The sequence below is a fragment of the Cardiocondyla obscurior genome, linkage group LG24 (genome assembly GCF_019399895.1).
Source record: "Cardiocondyla obscurior isolate alpha-2009 linkage group LG24, Cobs3.1, whole genome shotgun sequence".
NCBI classification, from domain to species: domain Eukaryota; kingdom Metazoa; phylum Arthropoda; class Insecta; order Hymenoptera; family Formicidae; genus Cardiocondyla; species Cardiocondyla obscurior.
In genome coordinates this window covers 2853266-2875011 of record NC_091887.1, presented here as the reverse complement: position 1 = coordinate 2875011, position 21746 = coordinate 2853266, and the positions used below count along the sequence as shown (strand labels likewise).

At 42.7% G+C, this 21746-nt stretch overlaps 1 protein-coding gene across 1 annotated transcript in view; it reads left to right on the top strand.

The window, feature by feature from the left end:
* Nucleotides 1-3477: 3477 nt before the first annotated feature.
* Sk (small conductance calcium-activated potassium channel) overlaps nucleotides 3478-21746 on the top strand; it is an 87827-nt gene continuing 69558 nt past the window's right edge. The window contains exons 1-3 of the mRNA XM_070671908.1: nucleotides 3478-4026; nucleotides 8026-8299; nucleotides 17984-18205. Coding sequence (XP_070528009.1) covers nucleotides 3521-4026; nucleotides 8026-8299; nucleotides 17984-18205 — 1002 coding nt within the window. The 5' untranslated portion in view covers nucleotides 3478-3520. The remainder of the gene's footprint in view (nucleotides 4027-8025; nucleotides 8300-17983; nucleotides 18206-21746) is intronic.

Genomic DNA, 21746 nt, shown 5'->3' with positions numbered 1-21746 from the left:
GTAATTTATGGTCGACGACGTGTTATCGGTTTAAGAGACCCTATTACAAATTACGAAAAATAAAATTATGCGACTCACCGATCTGCATGAGCATCAGCGGAGTTGTTGAGTTCTGCCGGTGACTGTAACATAAAATAAAACATTAATGTAGACATGAATATTGGTTAATCAAATTAATAAAAAAAAAGTAAAGTTGATATTTAATAAAGATTTTATAAAATAAATTTATGCTCACCTAAGAGATGCTCCGCCGATGCAGGATGCCCGTCCTGGGCCTGCTCCTCCTCTCAGATGGGACGTGACGAGCCATCCTTCCGCGCACGAGACACTCGCAAACGCGACCGGATTAATTACTATCGCGAAAATTATTTAACACTTTCGCACGATATTTTTCGACACTCCCGTAAAAAAATAATCGTAAAAAAAGCGCGCGATAACTAGCGGCACTCCCGAAGCGACCGACGAACCGGCTGCGGTTCGTAAAATTACTGATATCGACGTGCGGCACTTTTCACTGAACGATGCGACGCAGCGGAGTTTCTCTTGCTGTAACAGAAAAGTTTAAAAATTATTTTGTAGATATTAAATTAATTAAATTAAATATTAAAATAATGTTAGCAAAATTTTGAAGCATTTAATTCGAAAGGAAAAATGATACTTACCCCTGGGTTGCTCCGCCGGGGCAGGATACCCTTCCTGGGTCTCCTCCTCCTCTCAGGTAGCACGTGTCGAGTCATTCCTCCGCGCACTGGACACTCGCGAACCGTGATTTTACATCGCGTAAATTATTTACTACTTTCACGCGTCCTTGCCCAGCACTCGCATTTATAATAAAGCCAAAAAATTGCGCCCGAATAGTGCATGAAAGTCCCGAAACGACCGACACGGCACGATCACGTGAACGCTGCATGGGGCGTACTTTACGGAAAGGAGACGTAATCGCGCGTACTCTCCTCACACCGAGAATCACACGTGCTCTCCCCACGCGGAAAATGGGGAGGAAAAGATCTAGCGCCGGGCGGATTTCGTTAAACGCGAGCACGTATTAATTTCGGCGCGAGCACGTGGTCGCTGCGTAGTGCGTACCTTACGGAAAGGAGACGTAATCGCCCGTACTCTCCTCACACCGAGAATCACACGTGCTCTCCCCACGCGGAGAATGGGGAGGAAAAGATCTTACGCCGGGCGGGTTTCGTGAAACGTATTAATTTCGGCACGGACACGCGGTTGCTACGTAGTACGTACGTGCGTTTTACTCTACGGCTAGACAAGGACGAAGTGAGAGTGGGAGTGGTGGGGGAAACTACCTAGCGCGCGACACGTAGGCTCGCGCTCGCTCTCCCCCCGTCTCCCCCCGCCCCCTTCACCCTCTTCCCTCGCGGCACGTATTCTCGCGCTAGCCTTTCACCCCCCTCGCCCCCCTCTCCCCTCATCACCTATTGCCCCCGGGCGATATTTTGTCGCAAAATAATTTCTTTTCTAATTTTTTCTTTTAATTCTTTTTTATTTTTTCTTTTATTTAATAAAAAGCGTAATAAAAAGCGACCGATAACCAGAGGCACTCCCGAGGCGACCGACGAACCGGCTGCGGTTCGTGTAATTACTAATATCGGCGTGCGGCATTTTAATCACTGAACACTGCACAGCAGCGGAGTTCCTCTTGATCTGTAACAGAAAAATTAAAAAATTATTTTGTAGATATTATATCTAATTAAAATAAAATAATAAAAAACGTTATAAAAAAATCTGAACTATTTAATTGCTAAGAAAAATTAATACTTACCCTGGGGTTGCTCCGCTGAGGCAAGATACCCTTTCTGGGCCTCTTCTTCCTCTCAGGATGTCTGCGGGATGTCGAGTCGGTCCTCCTTCAGTGGGTGGAGTATTATCTGAAACAGAAAAATTGCAGTTATTATTCTGTTCTGCTCATTGTATTATTCAGCGCGTATCGTTTATATCTATACCGCGCGCGGGTTTTGGTGCTGGACGACCGGACGCACATTATTAAAATTATTTTAAATAATTCGTCACTCAAATTTTTTTAAATAGAAATATATGACAATGTTATGCGCATTGTCTATTTACACAGTTATATTTTTTGTTACTTCTCATTTGAAATTATCTTAGCCGAATTGCAATAGAAGAATCTAATAACGAATGAAATTGTTTTCTCTCGAAAAATATCGTTCGTTTAGATCTCGAGTGGCGTACTTTCAAGGGCTGGCTTGTAATAGAGGCAATTTTGTCTTTATGATCGCTCTTAATGCCGATTATAATCTTCCTTATACAATCGTTCGTTTATATACTTGGCAATTACTTAATTGTATTAATGCAGCTTTTACGTGACTCTAATAGTGCTATTTCGCGATACCCAATTTTCGGAAATGGAAAGGAGGCAAATGTTTTTTTATTTTTTATTTTTTTCTTTTTTTTTTTGGCGCAAAGCATTTACGGCGTTAACGATTTCTCCGGAATTAACGTAAACAGCCGAGCGTAAAATTAAATTGATGGAGGGTCGTTGTAACATTTCGGGAACCGGTAAATTTTGCCGTTAATTCGGATAGCCGGAGAAGTTTCAGTAGACGTGGCTTTACATTTCCTCGGGCGATCTCGTGGAAGTTACTTACTTTCCGGTGAAAATTACATGAGCGATCCGTCAACTGCTTTTTTTTTTCCCCACCCGACGTAAAATTTTTACTAAAGCGAGATCCATTTAATATTGATTCCATTGATTTTATTCGTCATTCTCGCATCTTTAATTCAAGCCGAGACAGGCGCAGCGACCGGCCGGTTGTAAATGAATAATCCCGGTGCTATTTATCGTCCCGTGTCTCGCGTTCTGCGAAATATGACGTTTTAAATGGATCACCCTCTATATATTAATGTATGTACGAGACTCGTCAGCGTCCTAACCGGCCGACGAGCGCCTGGCTTGGTAAATCTTGCGGCGGACCGCGGCCGGTGCTTCTCGCACCGGAAATCTCGAAAGGCCGCAAACTGAGCCGAGCACGACCACGTCTGCGGTCGATACTCCCGAAGCACTTTCAGAAGGTGATACTCGAAATTTGCCATGACTACCACTCAGCGACGGACCGGAAACCGATATTCACGTAGATCTCTCGAAACTCGTGCTTCGGCCACTGATTTCGTCGATATGTATATACACGCTTTCTGCCCTTCGAATTCCCAATTCCGCGCATCGAAAGTGGAATGAGCCGATCAAATGCAAATTTGTAAAGCTAACGAGACGCGACTGTACGTATCCATATAAAAATGAATTTCAAGAATTAAATTTCTTCCGCCCTTTTCGCATTTTTAAAATTAAATATCAAGTTAAAAGATTACAAATATTAAATGTCGTGATGTTAATAAACTTTCCGTCGAATTGGCAAAATTTTGTATCGTTGCTTAAGGGTCCTACTCGCGCGAAGGTTTTACGTGCCACTAATAGGCTTTTTTTTTCACTCTCGTTTCAGGAGATGGCAACGTAACGCAGCAGCGGACTATTAGCCGGCACGAGATGAACACGAACGGCAACGCGGTCGGGCAGGAAGGTGGTGCCGGTACCGATTATGGAAGTAACGAGGAGACGGCGGCTCTGCTGGGCAGGCCGCCGCCGCCGCCGGTCGTGGTGGCCGCGGCGTCTCAGGGCAAGCCGGTGCTCACGCGGCAGGATAGGGCGACTTTCCTTGTCGCCTCGCCGCAGCTGTCCGTGTCCGGGCTCGGCGGCTCCGAGGAGAGCGGCACCAACGAGGACCCGGCCACCAGATCGGTACCGGACATCGAGCTTCACTGCCGACTGGACGGCGAGCCTCAAGCTCAGCAGCAACAGCAGCAACAGCCGCAGCAGCAACAGCAGCCGCAGCCGCAGCCGCAGCTCCAGCAGCCGCAGGTGCAGCAGACGCACCTGCAAGCGCAGCCGACGTCCTACCGGTCGTCCAGGTCGCATCAGTACAGATGCAGGTGCGATCGAAGGGATTCTCTAGCGCCCACATCGGCCATACACTTGGCCCGCAGCGTCTCCAGGTAAGGTTTCACGAGATAATAACGATCGCGTACTAATGTTGCGCGAGATATAATAAACTATATCGCCGGTATATATTTTATAAAAAAAAAGAGAGAGAGAGAGAGAGGAGTAAAAGTCGGGAGAAGAACGAAACGCACTGCACCACCCTGAATTTTTCAAGCGTTTGACTTTCCTCTTTTACAGTCGTGAGTTGTGCAATATCGTATTCCGTGTGCGGCAATTTAGCTCTCCATCATTATATATATGTTAAATGTACGGTAGCCTTCACCGCAAAGGCACATTCGATACGACCTCTCGTTTTCTATTTAATACGGGTAACACAGATATACTGAAAGAATCGTTTCGCGTGTGTCCGGTCATCAATATAACAGCGTGGCATTTATTTTTCACGAGTCAGCCGCTGTACCGCGCGATTTCGCTTGCTCGTTAACGCGCGTACGCGAAAAAAAAGAGTACAGCCGTTTATTCCAGCCGGAAATGTAAAACAAGCGTAATGTGTAACTTTAAATATTTGCTTGGTTAATGCAAAAGGTAAACCGTTGGATTAGAAATAATGGAAGTGCCGGGGCGACAAAGAGATAGGTTTGAAATCTTTATTCCGACCGGCCGCGCTCGTGCTTTTCGAAGAAGAGTTAAATTTGATGCAGCGTACCGAGCGCAATAAAAAGGTTGAATCGTTACGCGGTTAAATGAATAATGGACTGTGGCTCGTTTCATGCGCGTGTGCTAAAAATACTGTGCGACGTTTCGTTACGTAGTGCTGCTTACGTTTGCGACGCACGACAATCGTGAATCTATGAGAAATTTAACATGTGCCGAAAGAAAGAAAGAAAGAAAAAGAAAGAAAAAAAAACGACAGCCGTAGACCGGCTTTAAATACGTGTTAAAAGTTTCGACGCGCGTAATTGACAAAGTTTAACTGCTCCGCGAACATAGTCGGCTGTAAGCTTGCGCGGCCGCGCGTAACAAAATCGGCGCGGACGATTCGCGATAGGTAAACGGCAGCCCGAATACGTTTCTCCACATTTCCGATATTGCTTATGATTTCGTTATGCCATCTTCGCGTTACTTATTCATTGCGCACCAGTGCCACTCCCGATATACCGCTGAGACAATAATGCCCCCAGGTGAGGCGCGTGTATACGAGATCTCCGATATTGTACAGCACTCTCGAATGTACAGTGCATCCCAATGTTGCATTTTCGAAATTGTATAAAAATATTCGTCGCGAGACGACGCGCTTTAAAGCCCCGCGACCTTCGACGCCTTCGTTAATTTTTTTTCGCGCGAGACGAACAGCTGGGACAGACGTTTTTTTTTTTTTTTTTTTCTAAATTAAGGAACTTCGGGCTCGCGCGGATTTTTATCTAGGCCGCGAGGAAAAGAGAGTCTCTTCTCTGCGAATCGGCCACTTTTATCTAAGTGCGCTCGGCAATTCGCTGGGAATCGTCATACTCGCGGAAATGCGTTCGCTCTCGGAAAAATGCGACGGCTTTGTTTCCTTGAACGAGGACCGTCCAGGCGGAAGAGGCTCTCTCTCGTCGACGGGGCCCGGAAAATTCCTGGCGTTGCAAATTTCTAGGACGGTCTCGTTTATCGGGTCGAAAGTTGAGCCGCAGCATTTTACACCGCCCTGTACCTCCGTTCGAGACCGGAGAAAAACGCACACTGAGGATTGCCGTGGGAGGAACGACGTATATACGTGAAAAAAAAAGCGACATCGTCGGGAAATCCCGACGTGAAAATCGCGTCGTTGACCTTTCGCGATTATTTTCATTTTGCATTGACCTTTGCCTCCACCGCGTTCGCGACTGTTAGTGGCTCAGTTAAGGTTCTTACGCTTTGAATTTTTTCTCCGTTTATATTTTTATTGAACGTCGAGTTTATGTTGAAATATAAAATTCAACCTTTGCTTTTTTTTTTTTTTTTTAAGAGATGACACTAGAATTAAATTAAAAAGCTAATTACAGCATCAAAGTTTTTGTATAAAATTTGGTTTTTTTTTTTTAATGCATAAAGTTTAACGATAGATACAGACATAATAAAAGCAAAACTTAAATTAATTTCACGTTTATTTTATTTAACGGTACTTAACTCAAGATTCACGCTGCAAAAAGTTTAATAAAAAAAATTAAAGACTTGTTTAAAAAAAAAAATGTTCTATCAATAAAATACGTAAAGAATTACAAGTCGGATGGAATTTGATAGTACGTTGAACGGTATTATATTCATTTATCAAGAAAGCTTTTGTAAACATGTCTTTTATAACTGTAAAATAAGTGTATCGGGAGAGTCATGAATAAAAGATCCATTGTCACCCTAAAGAGCCACTCGGGAAAGCCGAAGAACTTCAGTTTTCAATTTTACCGAAGGTCGACAGTTAATGATATCTCCAAACGACAGGCTCACCACCTGTCTTATATGCCGAGGGCTCTTGACTTAAGGCACCTCTAGACAAAGAACTATGCCGACATATCTCACCGACAAAATCGAATTAGACGTCCAACCAAAAAGGGTTCTCCGGAATCTCGCGCGGTAATCTCATCAGCAATTTCGTGTACGCGTCACGTAAACTCTGAAAGTAGGTACTGTGTCCCCTATTGCTTTTCCTACGCTTTTTCGAATTTATATTTTCTCGTCGAATAAACGTAGAAACGATTAAAGTAACGAAACATTAAATAACGATGAGATAAAATAACGGTGCGGTACTTGTCGATTCGAATCGGTAATTTGTACTGTACGTGATTGACTTAAAGATATTAATACAAGACGCGCGCTCTGTGACGCCTGGTCGTACAAAAATAAATAAAATAATTACGCATCTCCGTGTTGTAATAATAAGAGGAGCCGAAGAATAATTAATTACAAATGCAGCTTCAGTTAAGATATAATTTCAATTAGTCGAAACTTTGTCGGCTGCAATTTCGAGAATTACTATGTAATTTTAATTACGAAATTCCTGTTAATTTGTAATTTCGTTTATATGGAAATTGTCTGATTCTACGGCATTGTCTGACTCTTTGGTGTGGAAATAATTATTATTTCCCCCGCACCTGTAGCCGAAGGAGACCTTTGAGACACCAATTGCACGAATTCAGCGGCAGGGCAGTTTTCAATGAAATTAGTCTTCGGACGAGCGGGCCATGTGCAATATCGGATCACGTATTTGAGACTAACAGTTTAACTTTACAGTCGACGCCAGCCGTGAAACCATACCGACCGTGCAATTCTCAAACGCTAAACTATACGGGAGCAAGCGTGACAGCAGTGTTGTATTTTAGAATCAAATTTCCCTCTTGCCTTTCTCTTTTCCCCTTTAATATTCTTTCGCAGTGTCAACTTGATATTAATCACATCAAGCTAAACGCGGCCAGATATTAACTCGCGCTCGGTATTAATGTACAGTTAAAAAAAAAAAATAAAAATAAAAAGCCGAGGAAGCAATTTTTTTTTTTTTTTTAGAAAATACGAGCACTGTAATATTGAAGCTAGTTGCGGAAATTAATTTCGTTTTTTGTCGACCGTCAAACGAGAATAAAGTGAACGGAAGTTATGTGAGCTTCCTCGCAGTGGAAACCAAAGTTTTAACGTCGTCTGTTTGAGGAATAAAATTATTTCGCAGGTTATTTTTTTCCTGTTCTCTCCTTTTTTTTATTAAATATAGGTATTTTTTGGATTATACTTTTATCTATTTTTTTATTTTTATTTTTTAAGAGACTTATTTGATTATTATTTATTTCTCCACTTTTTCCGGGACTTTAACGTTCGATTCATAGTACTACGTCGATTGCAAATGCTTTTTCCGTAAAAAAAAACGCGACTAGTCGTATTACTGCTTCGCAAAGAGTCGACTTGATAAACGAGTCAAATAATATTTCCGACTAAGTCAAATCGTTCGCTTGGGATTTCGCAAATAGGGAAAAATTGAGATTTAGGGACGTCGAGATCCCTTTTTCTCGGTGGATAAAAGCCACGTGTAATGTTTTCTTTTTCCAAAGAGAGAGCGTGAAGAGCGGCCACCACTGCTGCTGCCCGTGCCAGACACCGCCGCCGCCGGTGTTGGTCACCACGTCGCCCAACGCCCGCATAATACGGCAGAGCTCGCAGCCGGAAGCGTCCGCGTGTTGTTGCTCCGGCTGTTGCTGCCCGCTGCACACCGGCGTGGCCCCGAGCGCCGCCTCGTTGCGGCAGCTCCGCGAGCCCGGCGATGGGATTGCCGGTATCGCCGCGGACTCCCTGCGGATCAATGGCGGCATACGACAGTTCCGGCAGGTAAGCCGCGACCTCACCGGCTCGCTGTACCTTTTCGTACCTAAACGCACAACCGGTGGCTCGCCCATGATGCAAGAATACCGCAGCTGACGTCACCGTCTATTAAAATCGAGTCCAGGAAGAGAGGCGCGCCGCGCTCCACTTACTTCTTCAAGGGACAACACAATGGAGGGGAAAAGAATAAATTCTGAACTATCACGAAATCGTTTTCCGATAAAAAAAAAAAAAAAAAAAATATTTCAAGTTTGAGTAAACTGATTGTCAAAACTTTGCTGCAAGTTTTGGAAAAATATATGAGGTACGGATAGCTTTGTAATTTCAAGCAAGCGACGAAGGCCGATTGTTTGCTGAATTATGAATCGCGAATCGGTTAAACGGAGAATATTAATGCACTCATTTGCAATGAATATCAAGTGCCGGGCCGTGATCGATAAAATTCATGGCGCTTGAAAACTGAAGGATAAAACCGGGGTAATTACTTTAATTTACATCGTCCTTTAATTATGTCAATTTCACCGCGATAAATGTACGTGTTGTTTTCAGCAGACGTTTTATGGTAAATAATAATAATTGGGATAAATCGTGAATGAATACGCAATTATGCGAATTACTGAAGCGGAACGGGCCGAGAGCGGGTTAAATTTATATATCGGTCGGAGCATAACGGCGTCTCTCGAGATTTGAAATTCGCGTTTGAACTCGGAACAGATGGCCGATTCATCGTGTCGGCATTATGCACGTTGCAATTTGGTATTCTTACATCGTGGACGGCGTCACCTGTGCCCGACACCCGCACCGCCGAATTCTCCCACACGTGTCTCCGTTTGCCCACCTTTACCCTCTGTTACTCTTTTTCTCGTATGCGTGTCGTTTGTTATCACTTCCGTTTGTTGAGTTGGTTAGTTGCCGAAGGAGAAAGAGAAAGGGTTGCGCTTAATTGGCAACCGATTTTGTTAAATTAGAACCGGGACAAATCACGAGGGAGTGCCTCACCCGTTGCCTCACGGTCGACCTTTACAGACGTAAATTAGAAACGGCATCCAGTAGCGACGCTAACAACGTTCTCTCGGAAGTTCTCTCTATTTCTCATGAATTTTTTTGCTCCTTCTCTCCGAACAGTTCTTCGATTTCCTTCACATTTTTCCCCGGTTGTCTCTGTCGGTGCAATAACAATTCGAAAAGCAGGTAAATTCGAAGATTGCTAACGCGAAGAAAAGCAATCGTACGACGACGTGACAAAAATTGTAACTTCTATACAAGAATAATGACTTCTCAATAACAACGATCGCGATTTCTCTTTCTCTTTCTCCCTCGCTCGCGCAACTTGTCCTTCGTCGCTCTTCGTGAGTTTCACCTCCACGGCATGCATTTTCTGTGCGTGTTTCTCGTTTCCTCAGTGTAACGTTGTTTTTACTGTCAAGTTGTTCAACTCCTTTATTGGTGTTTCCACACTCGTTACCTATTCAACCGTCATAGCTGTGTTCGTGGTGTCGTTTATATGTCAAATGTGTCTTGTAACATTTCGTTTCTCTTTTATCGTTCATTCGAACTCATCTCGGTCTCCCCGCGGGGAGACAGATCTCTTTCCTCCTCGTTCTCCTAACTCCGTTCACTGCTCCCCCATCGCTAGGGTTTTAACGGCGTAGGCCCGGCGGAATCGTAAAAGCGCGGCGCGTCAAGGAGAGAGAGATACGCAATGCCGAATCAGGTTTTGTGGGATTCAAATATAGCGTATGAGCTTTACGAGATAGCGAATTTGCCTTGCCTCCGTCGTAAAAAAAAAAGACAAAAAAAAAAGAAAAAAAAGAAAGACCCGTGGCGGCTGTTTCCATTCTGATCTTGTCGTTATCCGTTGAGGGTCTGATGATCTGTCACTGCGTGCGACAAGGGGTTGTTTATTGAGGTTTCACGTGCCTCTTTCGTTTTGATTCATTAGGTTTTGCTTTTTATGAGTTTCCACGCTGTTATATTGTTTCGTAGCAGATTTATTTCTTCGTCTCAAGATCGAAACGCGCAAGGCTCACGGTTTGGAAGATCCGATAGTTTTGCTTGAATTCTTGTGAATGCAACGACTCGTAGATTTATTAATTCAGGAATTTATTAATTTTTTTTCTTCTTCTTATTTGGTAAATTATGACGTTTGTATTATTATATTTGGCGTAACGTACGGAAGCTCTTTAATCTCGCAAACACGAAAATATTCGTAAGAAAGTAATGAAAAGTTTAACGATAAAAGAATTTTGTGAATAAAACGAAAATAAGCTGCAAATTTTTTGAATATATAAATCGGAATATTAATATTAAAATTGTTTGAAAAATTAGTTGATTGTTTGCTACGGAAGATACAAGCCGTATAGTAACCCTTATCGATAGAACTTGCTTTCCGCCATCTGGCGGAGGGTAGATAAAACCGAGTAGAGAACTACCCTTAAATGGTAGTTAGAGAATACCGGTGGAGACCGTAGCGGTCGTGTTTGTTCGACATCCGATACGTCGTTTACCGGAATTTTTGCCTCGCTATCGCGGAATTCTGATACAGATGGCAGTCGTTCTAAAGTATAAACCACCCTTGAAAGAATTACGATGTTGATCCGCGATGCCTTAATCCTTTTTAAACCACATTTATCTTTAATTCTTTTATCCGTGATAAAACGTTATCTGACGACTTACAATTAAGATTTTTTATTAGCAAATGTTATATTATATGTATCATGTTTGTATCATTGTTTTTGATTATTTTAGATATCGCTCGTACCGAAATTAAATTACTTCGTGAATTAAAAAAATTGTTTTTTTATTTTCGGAATAATAAATGTGATTTGCGAGGTAATACTTGATTATGCCGAATATTTCTGTGTCAAGTAGATCTCATCTCATTACATAAAATACTCTCAATTCAGTGTTTAATTAAAAAAGAAATTTTTTTTTCTCTCTCTAATGTAAAGTCGCACACACTTTGCATGATTTTTGCCTTTTCTGAGACACCCCGCGGGCATTGGCCTCGTTCTATTTATTTTCTAGTCGCATTCATAATTTGCTTAGTTTTTGAATGAAAATCCTTTTTCAGACGAGAGCGCAAACGAAAATTTCCGTCATTAAACGAGATTCGCATCGCATGAGAAAGGGGTCGGGGACGAGGAAAGGGGAGGCACGGAAGCAGCTCTCGCGACATTGTTAGTTTAATTATGTCTCCTTGGCGCATGAAAACGCGCCTGCGGGCTGAGCCCGTCGACGTTTTTGGCCGATAGCCAACCAGGGTACGTCCTCATGCATGCCATGGAGATACGTCGCGACGAGAACCCCTTGACATTTTCCACGAGTTGAGTAATCGCCGGGAAATACCGATGATGCCGAGATGTAGCCAATCGAATGCGATACCCGTGTGTACATATGTACAAGCGATGCGTGTGATGCCGTTGCGCAAACACATATTCAATCAAACAGTTCTATGTTGTTTCAGTCAACCTTGTAACAATATTGTTATTCTCAAATATTTAAAAATCAAAATTACTCTATACGTAAAATATGGTCTATCTCGCTTATTTTTGTATTGATAGCCGTTGATAAATATTTTTTTTTTTACTTCTTGTTTTTTTTATTACTTGCGCAACGGTCCCAAAATCACTCGCGCCCGTGGCGTATTTATTTTCTCATCAAGTACTTGAAAACCGTCGAGTTTCTCGCCGATTTTCGTGCGGAATTACGGTGGAACGGCATGTTTTGTTAACCACGGAAGGATTAAAGAGAGAACGCTGGCTGGAAAAACGAAAATGTCACGGAGTATTTGGGACAGTATGTTCACGTTAACGTTGCTTTGCATTCTGATTACAGGCGGACGAATGCATTTACATTTTTTTCCGCTCGTTATCATGTTTTTAATGACAACAAATTCGGACACGTGGATAGTACTTTTTTTTTTTTTTGTAACTGTAGTAATCGAATTTTAGCTCGGGATCATATATCTCTTTAAAAATGATTTTTCGCAGTTTATCTATCTCGACTTTTTTTCTCTTTCATGTCATTGCTTCAACATCAAACTGTTCACGTTGCCAGATGTAGACGTTCTAAACTAGTTATGTGAAAATGCACCTATTTATTTATTTTATTTTTATTAACGTACATCTGGACTAGTTACTTTTAGAAATTAATATCTATGAAAATTGTTCTAAAATTTTTTACTACAATATACAACATTAAATAAAAAAAAGAATATTAATTGTGAATTAATGATTAAAAGAAAACAAAGATATTTGAAAAATTTTAGGTATTTAAAAGTAATCAATTATTCTCAGCCGAGAATGAAAAATTAACGATGTTTTTTTGTATCCCTATCTGTGTTGGAATAATATCACGGACCAATTTTTCATTTTTATGCGAGTAATAATTTTTTTTTTTCGAATGAATATTTTAAAGTTTATTAGTTTGAAATGCAAAGATGGCAACAAGCATCTGCAGAATAGCACGTACAAGATGCATATCTGCAATAGTGAGCGTTATGAGTGGCGCGTACGTGTTGGAATGTATAATGCTGCAAAATTTTCAGAATTTTCTGTCTCTTGCTTAGCGACCGGGCGGAGAGGGGAAAAAAAGTACCTTCGAAGCGTGAGATTTCTGCTGACCTTAATGAACTCGGCACTTACGCGATTACCGGTTGCTCACTTGCGTTTAGATACGTGTATTACACCGCTACAAATTACTTGAACCGTTTGAGCAAACACTTGATATAATTTACTTCAAACTGGCGGGAGCTCGTAGAGGGTAATATCACTTGCGCGACAAAAATTGGATCTTCTAAGTGGAGGAATTTAATCCCTCGGATAGTTTTTGTATCTCGGGAAAGCATTTTCCGCGTAATAGCAACTTCGATGGGTTATTCTGAGATACTGTCTAATTGCGAAAACGTATATCCCGTTTAAATATCGAAGTTTCCGCCGTGCGGGGATCGATCGCGAGGTAATCGAAGCGAAACGAACAAATGGTACGGGAATCCGTATGATAATCTCTGTTACTTAATTAGTCATCGAGATGCGCGGGGTACGCAGGCGCGACGAGAGGCTCAATTTGCTCCAGTGAGTAGAGAGCAGAGCTTCGGGATCGGTTTCCTATCTGTCTCGGGAACACTTCTCTCATTATGCGAGATTAAGCACAAAGGATCTGGCCGCGAGCTGCCCCCGCGGGACCCGAGCCTGAATCTTTCATTGCGCATTCTGCATACATTAGCTCCACGGAACTTTTAATTTCGCGTCCGTTTCGTAAGGATAATAGCCGAGCATTTGCATAAGGATAACTTTCAGCCGTTTCACGTTCCGAACTATTTTGCGAGATCGCCGACGCGGATAGCCCCGCGCGTGTCCTTAATCGGCAGAAAAATTCTGTCGAGATTGTACGGCGTAAGGATGAATTCCTCCGTATTACCGCGCAGGCTGCACGGTACATTTAAATTATAGATTATCCTTTTAATTAGTCCCGAGTCTCTATTTTGCGGCGTCTCGTAATCGCCGTTTCAAAATCATAAACGCTAATTGGAAGTTGATCGAATTGCTTTACGTGCAATTATCTTAATTATTACATCAGCCTTGCGCTTGCGTCAGCAGTCATTAATCTGGATTAATTTGGCTCGCGTCTGTAAGGCTCTATATCCTAATAACTAGGTCTTCTCTCTCGAGACGCATTACGCGCGAAGACTCGAACGAAGAAATATTACGATCGGAACTACTCGATAGAATTTGCGGGCCACCATTTACTCGTTTCTAAGCGGTAAATTATCCCGCTACTTTTCCCTCCTTCGGTGGGACCGCTTTCAAATTGTGTGCGACAAGAGGGTGCGGGCAAGAGAGAACTCGCGCTCCCGGCTCGCCGCGCTTCTTTAACGCGATCGCCCGTTACTTTATCGATCGCTCGATCGCACCCCGGAAGATCCTCTATTTGGCTCGCGTAGGAAACTTCGCGGGTCGTTCTCGCCCGCACTTCCGAGACAAACTGTCCAAACTTCATCTCGAGGCGAGCAAACGGACAGTAATTAGCGCGGCGCGGCTAATTAAGCGGGGGAGAAAACTTAATCAATGTCTTGGTTTTTTCGTTTTCGCGGGCGCGGTTATTACGCGCATTAATTCTGCACGCCAGGCAGCGTGCCGTCGGCAAATGGAGAAGAGTTAGCGGCAATTTTTCATCTCCGTTTATTGCGAAATATTAATTGTGACAAGGATAGAACGTCTGCAAGGATTATTTATATGCGAGGCGCAATATTAATTATTTCATTTGTTTAGAATTTAGAACGCCTCTGGGCGCAGTTGTTAATTAAACGCGAATTGAGTTAAGTGCCCCCTCGTTATTGAGGGTCGTGACGATTGTTGTTTATGGGAATTTCGATTTCGAGCTGTAAAAACGTGTGTAATTGGATGTCGAGTTTTCCTTCGCGGTCAGAATTGATCGCTCAACCCCCCTCGATTCCGAAAAAAGGCCTCGAGTTGTGATAAAAAGGTGATTTCCCTCGATAAGGATATCAATCCGCAGAAAAAAACCTACAGAACGATCCTTCGCGAAGGGCGTACGTGATGAAATTCTCCACTCTAATGTTTCTGATTGTGAAATAAGAATGTGACAGTGGTTACTCTGCGTTTAACATTATTCTTTTTCTAACACGTTAAACTTTTTTTTTATAAAAGTAAATGTAATTCATAGAAATAATTTCATTGATTGGCTGTTGTTAAAATATAATAGAAAGCTTTCGTCATTTATTTAAATGGATTTTCAGTAATTTAGATGTATATATTTTTTCAGCAAGAAGTTTTTAAATAATTTTTATTAAATAAACTATATGAAATTGAAATTCGAGGAAGTAGATAAATGGATTTTATATGGCGAGTTTGATTCTAAATAGGTTAGGAGGTTTACGATTCGCAATGAAAGTAAAATAAAAAAATAAAATAAAATAAAATAAAAAAAAATTCCGAAAACACAGCAGCTGTGTCTGGTGCATAATTGAGTTCTCATGCTGATGGACTTAACTCGAAGCTAAATTTGCTCTTCCGGCGCTCAAAGAGTTAATCGCCGGTTCTCCGGCTCACGCACGAGCGGTCGCTCAGCTGGCGCGGAAATGGCGCACCACCGATAAGATTAGAGGCGCCAATCCGTTAATCTGTCGTTATCCAGCGTGGCCGGATCTCGCGTCGTAAATCTACACGGCGGAGTGGTGGAATTCCAGGTCTCCGCGAAAGTATTTCTCACCCTCGACTTTTTCGCGTGGATCAATCAGTTCGCCATTTCCAGAACGATCTCTTCTACGTCGCATCCTCTACATTATCCCTTCTTTATTTCTCATTCTCTCTCCCTCGCTGTCTCTCATTTTCTTTCCCTCGACCTGCCCCTCCCCATCGAGCGTTTCTGAGTGCTCCTCTCAGCGCTCGCAGTTTGTTTCATCCCTTGTGATCCAGCCAAGCAACTGAATCTTTAGTTTAGCGCAGTCTTTAGTCTTTAGCAGCCCCTTAGGCCGGTTTACGCGAAGTCAGCGGAGAGGAGATAAATCCGACGTGGAGATCGCCCGCTCGCTCCTCGGAGCGAGCGGCTGCTTAGGACTCGCGTGTATTTTCGGAGCGTTGCCAGTCGAGGAACACAGGGGAAACGCGAGATACGGTGATGAAACAATCCTTCAACTTTGACAAAGATTAAGAGCGATGGCAAGATCCTCTCGAAGGTACACCTAACCCGAGTCGAACAAATATTGATGGCACCGGGTCCGAAGTTCTCAACCGGGACTCGGCGGAACTTTACTCGCGACCTGGCGAGTCCTCGTTCGTGCGAGTCAAGTAGGAACGGGCTGGAGGGCTTGTCACTCTCGAAATATCGGCGTAACGAGAAAAGGTCGAGAGCAAACGTCTTTGATAGTACGAAGGCTTTTTATTCGCTTGCTTGCCCGGCAACTTCTCTCCTACTTGACTCGCTCGTTGAGCTACGAACGGGCGCTCGCGAACGACTGGGACACAGGTGCTCGTAGGAAGACGGCAACGAGTCTATCCGCATGCCTGTAAACCAATATCCGTCCAGGGATGTACGCTACGCCGGCCATGTCACTGGGCTGTAACGAATAACTTCCTATGCCGCGATAAATCATAACGAGCGCGCGGACGAGTGTAGTCGAGAAGTCGCACGCGAAACATTTTTAGTATCTACGATTAGAGAGAACGAGATCAATTCTGGCAATTTAGCGCCAGAGTTTTGCAGCTTTATATATCCTGCTGTATATTTTGAAAAAATTTTACGGGAGCAAATATAATATTGAGAACTATTTAAACGTGAGTAAAATATTTAAATATACGCAGCAGCGATATTAATACGAAAATTATTAGGTGAACTCTATCTTTCTCTATTTTTCAAAAATCTCAAAAATTACAAAGTCATAATTCCATCACGTAAATATTAAACGAAAGCGACTCTCTCTCTCTCTCTCAATATTTCACTTATTGACGACGTACCGTGTTGAAATTCAAAGTTTAGTGAATCTTGCTAAATAAGATACCATCAAGCCGTTCGCGGAAGTTGCCGCGACAATTGTCACGTTGCTTGTTAGCGTTTCTCACTTCGCGGATAATGCATTGCCCGAACTTGCCTCTCCGCTGATTTCGGATAGACCGACCGCTTAGTCTAGCAGTAGCGCCGAGCTTAGCAGTCGGCATAGATGACGGGCGCTTGTTCAGGGAGGACGACGGAGGTAGAAAGCCGCGCGCGGGCATTAGGACGAAACTGAGATGTGGAGATAGATAAGAAGAGATATCTCGCGCCGTGGGAAAGGGATCGTCACCTGTCCGTTGTTATTTCTGGGCTGGTTGCACCAACGTTGTTTACCGCTAACTACGGTCGAGTAAATCTCACTTCTATCTGTATATCATCGTTATAACGAGAATGATCCGAGAGGCGGAGAGTGGGTGACGAGACTTAATTAATAGTTGAAGCTTATCTCGAAAGCCTGTTTTATTACATTTAGTCAGTATAGATAATGATTACACGAACTCACTTCGTGACGTAGCCGTTGCGTAAGAAGACTTGTTTTAATTTTCTCTATTAACAATTGTTGCTCGGATGAAACTCGATAGCACTAATTAACCTGTTATTTCAACGCTATTATTAATTTGTATTAGCTGTGATTAACTTAAATTCCTTTTCGCATCGTCCCTGCTGGTTTAATAAAAAAGAATTTCTAACAAAATTTGTAAACTTGTTACGTACGTCTAATTAATCTAATTAAGATTAATTTGATGCAATTGATTCCTGAGTCTAATTTAGCGTTATCGGTGTGTACCAGGGTTAGCCAAATTTTCTTTGTCGCATTCGGAGTACCAAAATTATAAGGGAATTAGAGGGGCCTAAAGGAGAAGCTGAATTAATTGCAAGGATGTTTCCCGGTAGGTTCGACGACGTTATCTCGATCGGGTTTACCGTAGTTGATATGTAGGACATGCAGATCTCCAATCGCGGCGCAGAGCTAGGTCTGGCATTAGGGAGAGACCGATCGAAGTTAGATCCGCGGCAGCCGTTGGTGCAACCGATCCCGCATCCGTCCACGACCACGTGTCTGTCTAACGCTATCTTGCACTTGTGCTGTCTGTCACGTCGTCCACGTGCACCGCGACGAAGGAAGTCGGTGTATTTATTAACCACGTTGTTATATCGGCATTAACGCCCACCCAGTTCCCGTGGTGGTGCAAGTCGTCCTCGTCGGCGATGGCGGCGGCGGCGGCGCCTTCCTCTACGGCCGTGGTGGCCGGCCCAGCATCCGCCGGCGCCGCACCCGGCACCCAGGGCGGCCAGGGCGTCGTACTATGTCCACGCACGCTGTCGCAGGTGCGACGGTCACGACTACGCCGGGCCCTCACCGAGGCGACCGCCGAGACCGTCAACTACGTCAAGACGGTGGGAGATGACGATTTTTCGCTATCAAGCCCTATTATGCGCGTATACCGGGTGTTCCAGACGTCGACGTGGCTCTATCGCCACGCCTCGATCGCTCGTTGTTAACTTTAAAAGCCGCGAAACATAAAAATGCCCTCCACGAGTTTTAATTTGTCAAATTTTCAAGTTAATTAATTAAAAAAAAAATGTTATCTCCTTTATTTTTTTATTATTCGCTCGTATACTTACTCGCGACAAAGCTCGTTTTTGCTACTAGTTTATTTGACTGACCTGGTTGTTTGCATTAATTTAAGTACATGCGTAATGACACGCGGTTCGTGAGTTAACCGCGCGACTTCTGGGATACCCCGTATGCGAATATGCCTTGCATAAAGTTCGCACATGCACGCACAACGCGATTGTACCTGCGATAATACTAGCAGGGAACGCTCGACGGGAGAATGTTTGACACCCCGTGTAGACGTATTAAATAACGACGTCTGGTAGAAATGGTCAATGTTATGCTCCCGCGCGGGCATCCCTTTTATGGTCCTTTACACCAGACGCCGTAATTTCATTTATGTGCACGTAAAATGTGGCGAAAATTACCACGGAACACAATGCAATTTGCAACGTACGAAGAATATTTAATAAATGCACGAATGACCTAGACGAAAATCCAGGCAATTATTCTCCCACTTGTTAATAATAGACTTTTAGTGATCGAGCATGTATTAATCCCTTAAATCTCCGCTTCGTTATTTTTACTTTCGACCATAATTTTTGCATTTGAATGACACGCGACATCCGAGAAACTTTAGTAAGGTCGTTCGAGCGAGAAATAATAATCATGCAGTAAAAGAAAGAGGAAAAGAAAAAAAAAAAGAAAATTTGATCGTCAGGGGAATTCAAACATACCTAATTTCAAGTTTGCCGAGAAATTATTTAGACGGCTATTTCTCTGACGAAGCCAATCCTCCATTTGAAGACACGTATATCTTGCAAGTATCGCGTTAGCATATTTAAACAGTAGAAATGTAACTTTAAATATTTAAACACGCGAAAGCTGGCACAGCCGCGTAAAAATGCAAAGGCCGTGTAAAAAATGGAAAAGCGTTCGCAATAAAATCTCGAGAGTTTTCGCGAGCTCGGTTCGCGTTAAGGAAAGTGCATCTGGCAAATATTGATCGTAACAATCTGCGCTTTACGTCGCTGTACTTCTCGCGTACGGGACGCATTCCCGTAGTAAACGGCGAAACGGACGAGACGGGGAAATAAAATGAAATCCTCCTACGAGCATGTATACACGAGCGAACGCCTCCGTGTGTATGCGGTCGCTCGCGGAAATCTCGTCTTCGCCCGAGACTTTTGGTAGCCAAGAACGCGAAGTTGTCGGAAGAGATTGCTCGACCGAGCGTCACACAAAAACTCTCGCGAGTTTTATTCGCGCGAGACGCATACACAATTTACAAAATCTCCCCCCCCCCCTCTCCCACCCTTTCTTTCCCGCGGACGCCGACAGACTTCCCTTATCGCGAGAATATTAAAATTGCGCGAGCCCGATTCATATTTCTCAATATCGCAAAAGCCCGCGGACGTAATACAACGCAATCGGTTGTTTAAATGTATTTCGTATTGAAATTTATTATAAGTTATTTTGAAGTTTATTATCAAGTGTTAACGTATTGTATAAAATCGTTTAAATAAAGTAATGATTTTCGTTATCGCGCGAGTTTTTTTTTTTTTTTGCACGGGAATAAAATTAATCGCTGATCTTTACATGCATTGAGATGTAAAAAAACGGCGCCGATACCGAATTTGGAGTCGATCCAACGCTGCTAAATTTCCGTGCTGTACCACGCTCGTCGATTGTTGTGTGTAACTACGGGTGTATGCAACTCTTTGATTTTTATCTGCGGAATATAAAAACACTTTCCGATATCTGACCTAACCGTAAATATTTCAACGCCAGCTTTCCGCGCGCGTGAGTAACATTTCGCACGATCGGCTACTAGTATTTCGGTCAAAATGTGCAGCTTGGTGGATTTATTATGCCATATTTTTCAGTCTTTCATGCGTAAATTTTCTAATGGAATTCCCAGTCTAATCCGTTCTCCAATTTTCTTTTTCACAGTTTATTTTAAAGTTAATAACACTTTATTCAATTCGCATATTTATTCTTTCCACCGTGTCTTCGAGGGATTTTAATATTCTCGATCACTAATTTTTTATTTTATATTTTTTTTTTTTTTTTAGAATAGAATAGAATTAAAATAAATTTGTTATTAATATTTATAACCGTCATAATTACGAGTTAAAGCTATAACTAAAAATTATTTTATTAATTATTCGTGTTACATTAATTTTTAAATAAAAAATACGCCGAAAATTGTAATATACTTAGAATTCTTATATACTGTCAAACTCAACTACGTCATACAAAGGTAATGTGCCCGATATTTGGTTTAATCCCTAACAACCGCGACGTACACAAGTGCTTTGTACCGGAAGTAGAGTCAGCAAGCATGAGCGGACTCGCAAAGTTTCGTGTTCCTGCAAACGTTTCGGTGAACTTTCAAGGAAACGCTCGACCGAAACGAAAGCGGCGTGTGCTTCCGTTCTGGACGTGGAACGCACGATTTCCGCCGGATGTTCCGCAGACATCTGTGACATCCACCCTCCCCCAATTTTCCCCGAACGATCCCTGTTCAAACGCCGCTCGATATACGCGCTCCACTGTGTGTATATGCAAGATACCCTCTCACCCACGTAGTTAATGTCAACAACGTGTACAGGGCGACACAGAAGTGCTCACGAGGATCTTCCGATATACATCGAGATTAAAAAATCAGCTTAAGAAACCTACGTTACGTCCATTTACAATTTCAAGTCAGACTTTGACGATGCCGTCGTTCGAGAATCTCAAGATCTGATACTCGCATGAATCTGAGTCCCGAAATTTGAAACGTCTCAAGACTATTAATTTTGATAATTAAAAAATATTTATTCATAAATCTTTAATTTTGTATCACTTTTGAATTTTATTAATAAACTTTGGATTACACGAAATTAAATGTTTAAATTTATTATTAGTTTCAAATTTTTTTTCTTTCTTTTTAATTTTTTTTTCCTGCGTTTAAGAGCTTTTCTAGACGGTCAGTTTTTTTTTTTTTTCGTCTGACGGACTTTCGGATTTTGATATCTAGAGTTTTCGAGATTCCCTGGATCCTCGTGCGAACGTCTCGCACTTCGGCCATCTGACGCGCGGCCAAGCGTAAAGCTTCTTGGTAAGACGGCGCTTCCGAATCGCCCTGTACAGCATGCTTTCGCACGCCTCGTCGGTACCACCGGCAGAAGTTAGGTCTGTTTCCCCTCGGCCAACCCTGACCTGCATTCTCAAACGTGCACGTATATCAAAGGAGCAAAAGCGTCGACCGGTGGAATTCCACGACCACCTTATTCGCTTTATTTTGCTTCTTAGTGGATCAGCAAAGTAGCGCGAGCCGACGAGTTGACGCAAACAAGAAGCGAGAATTGATAGATACTTTAAAGTTCGCGTCGC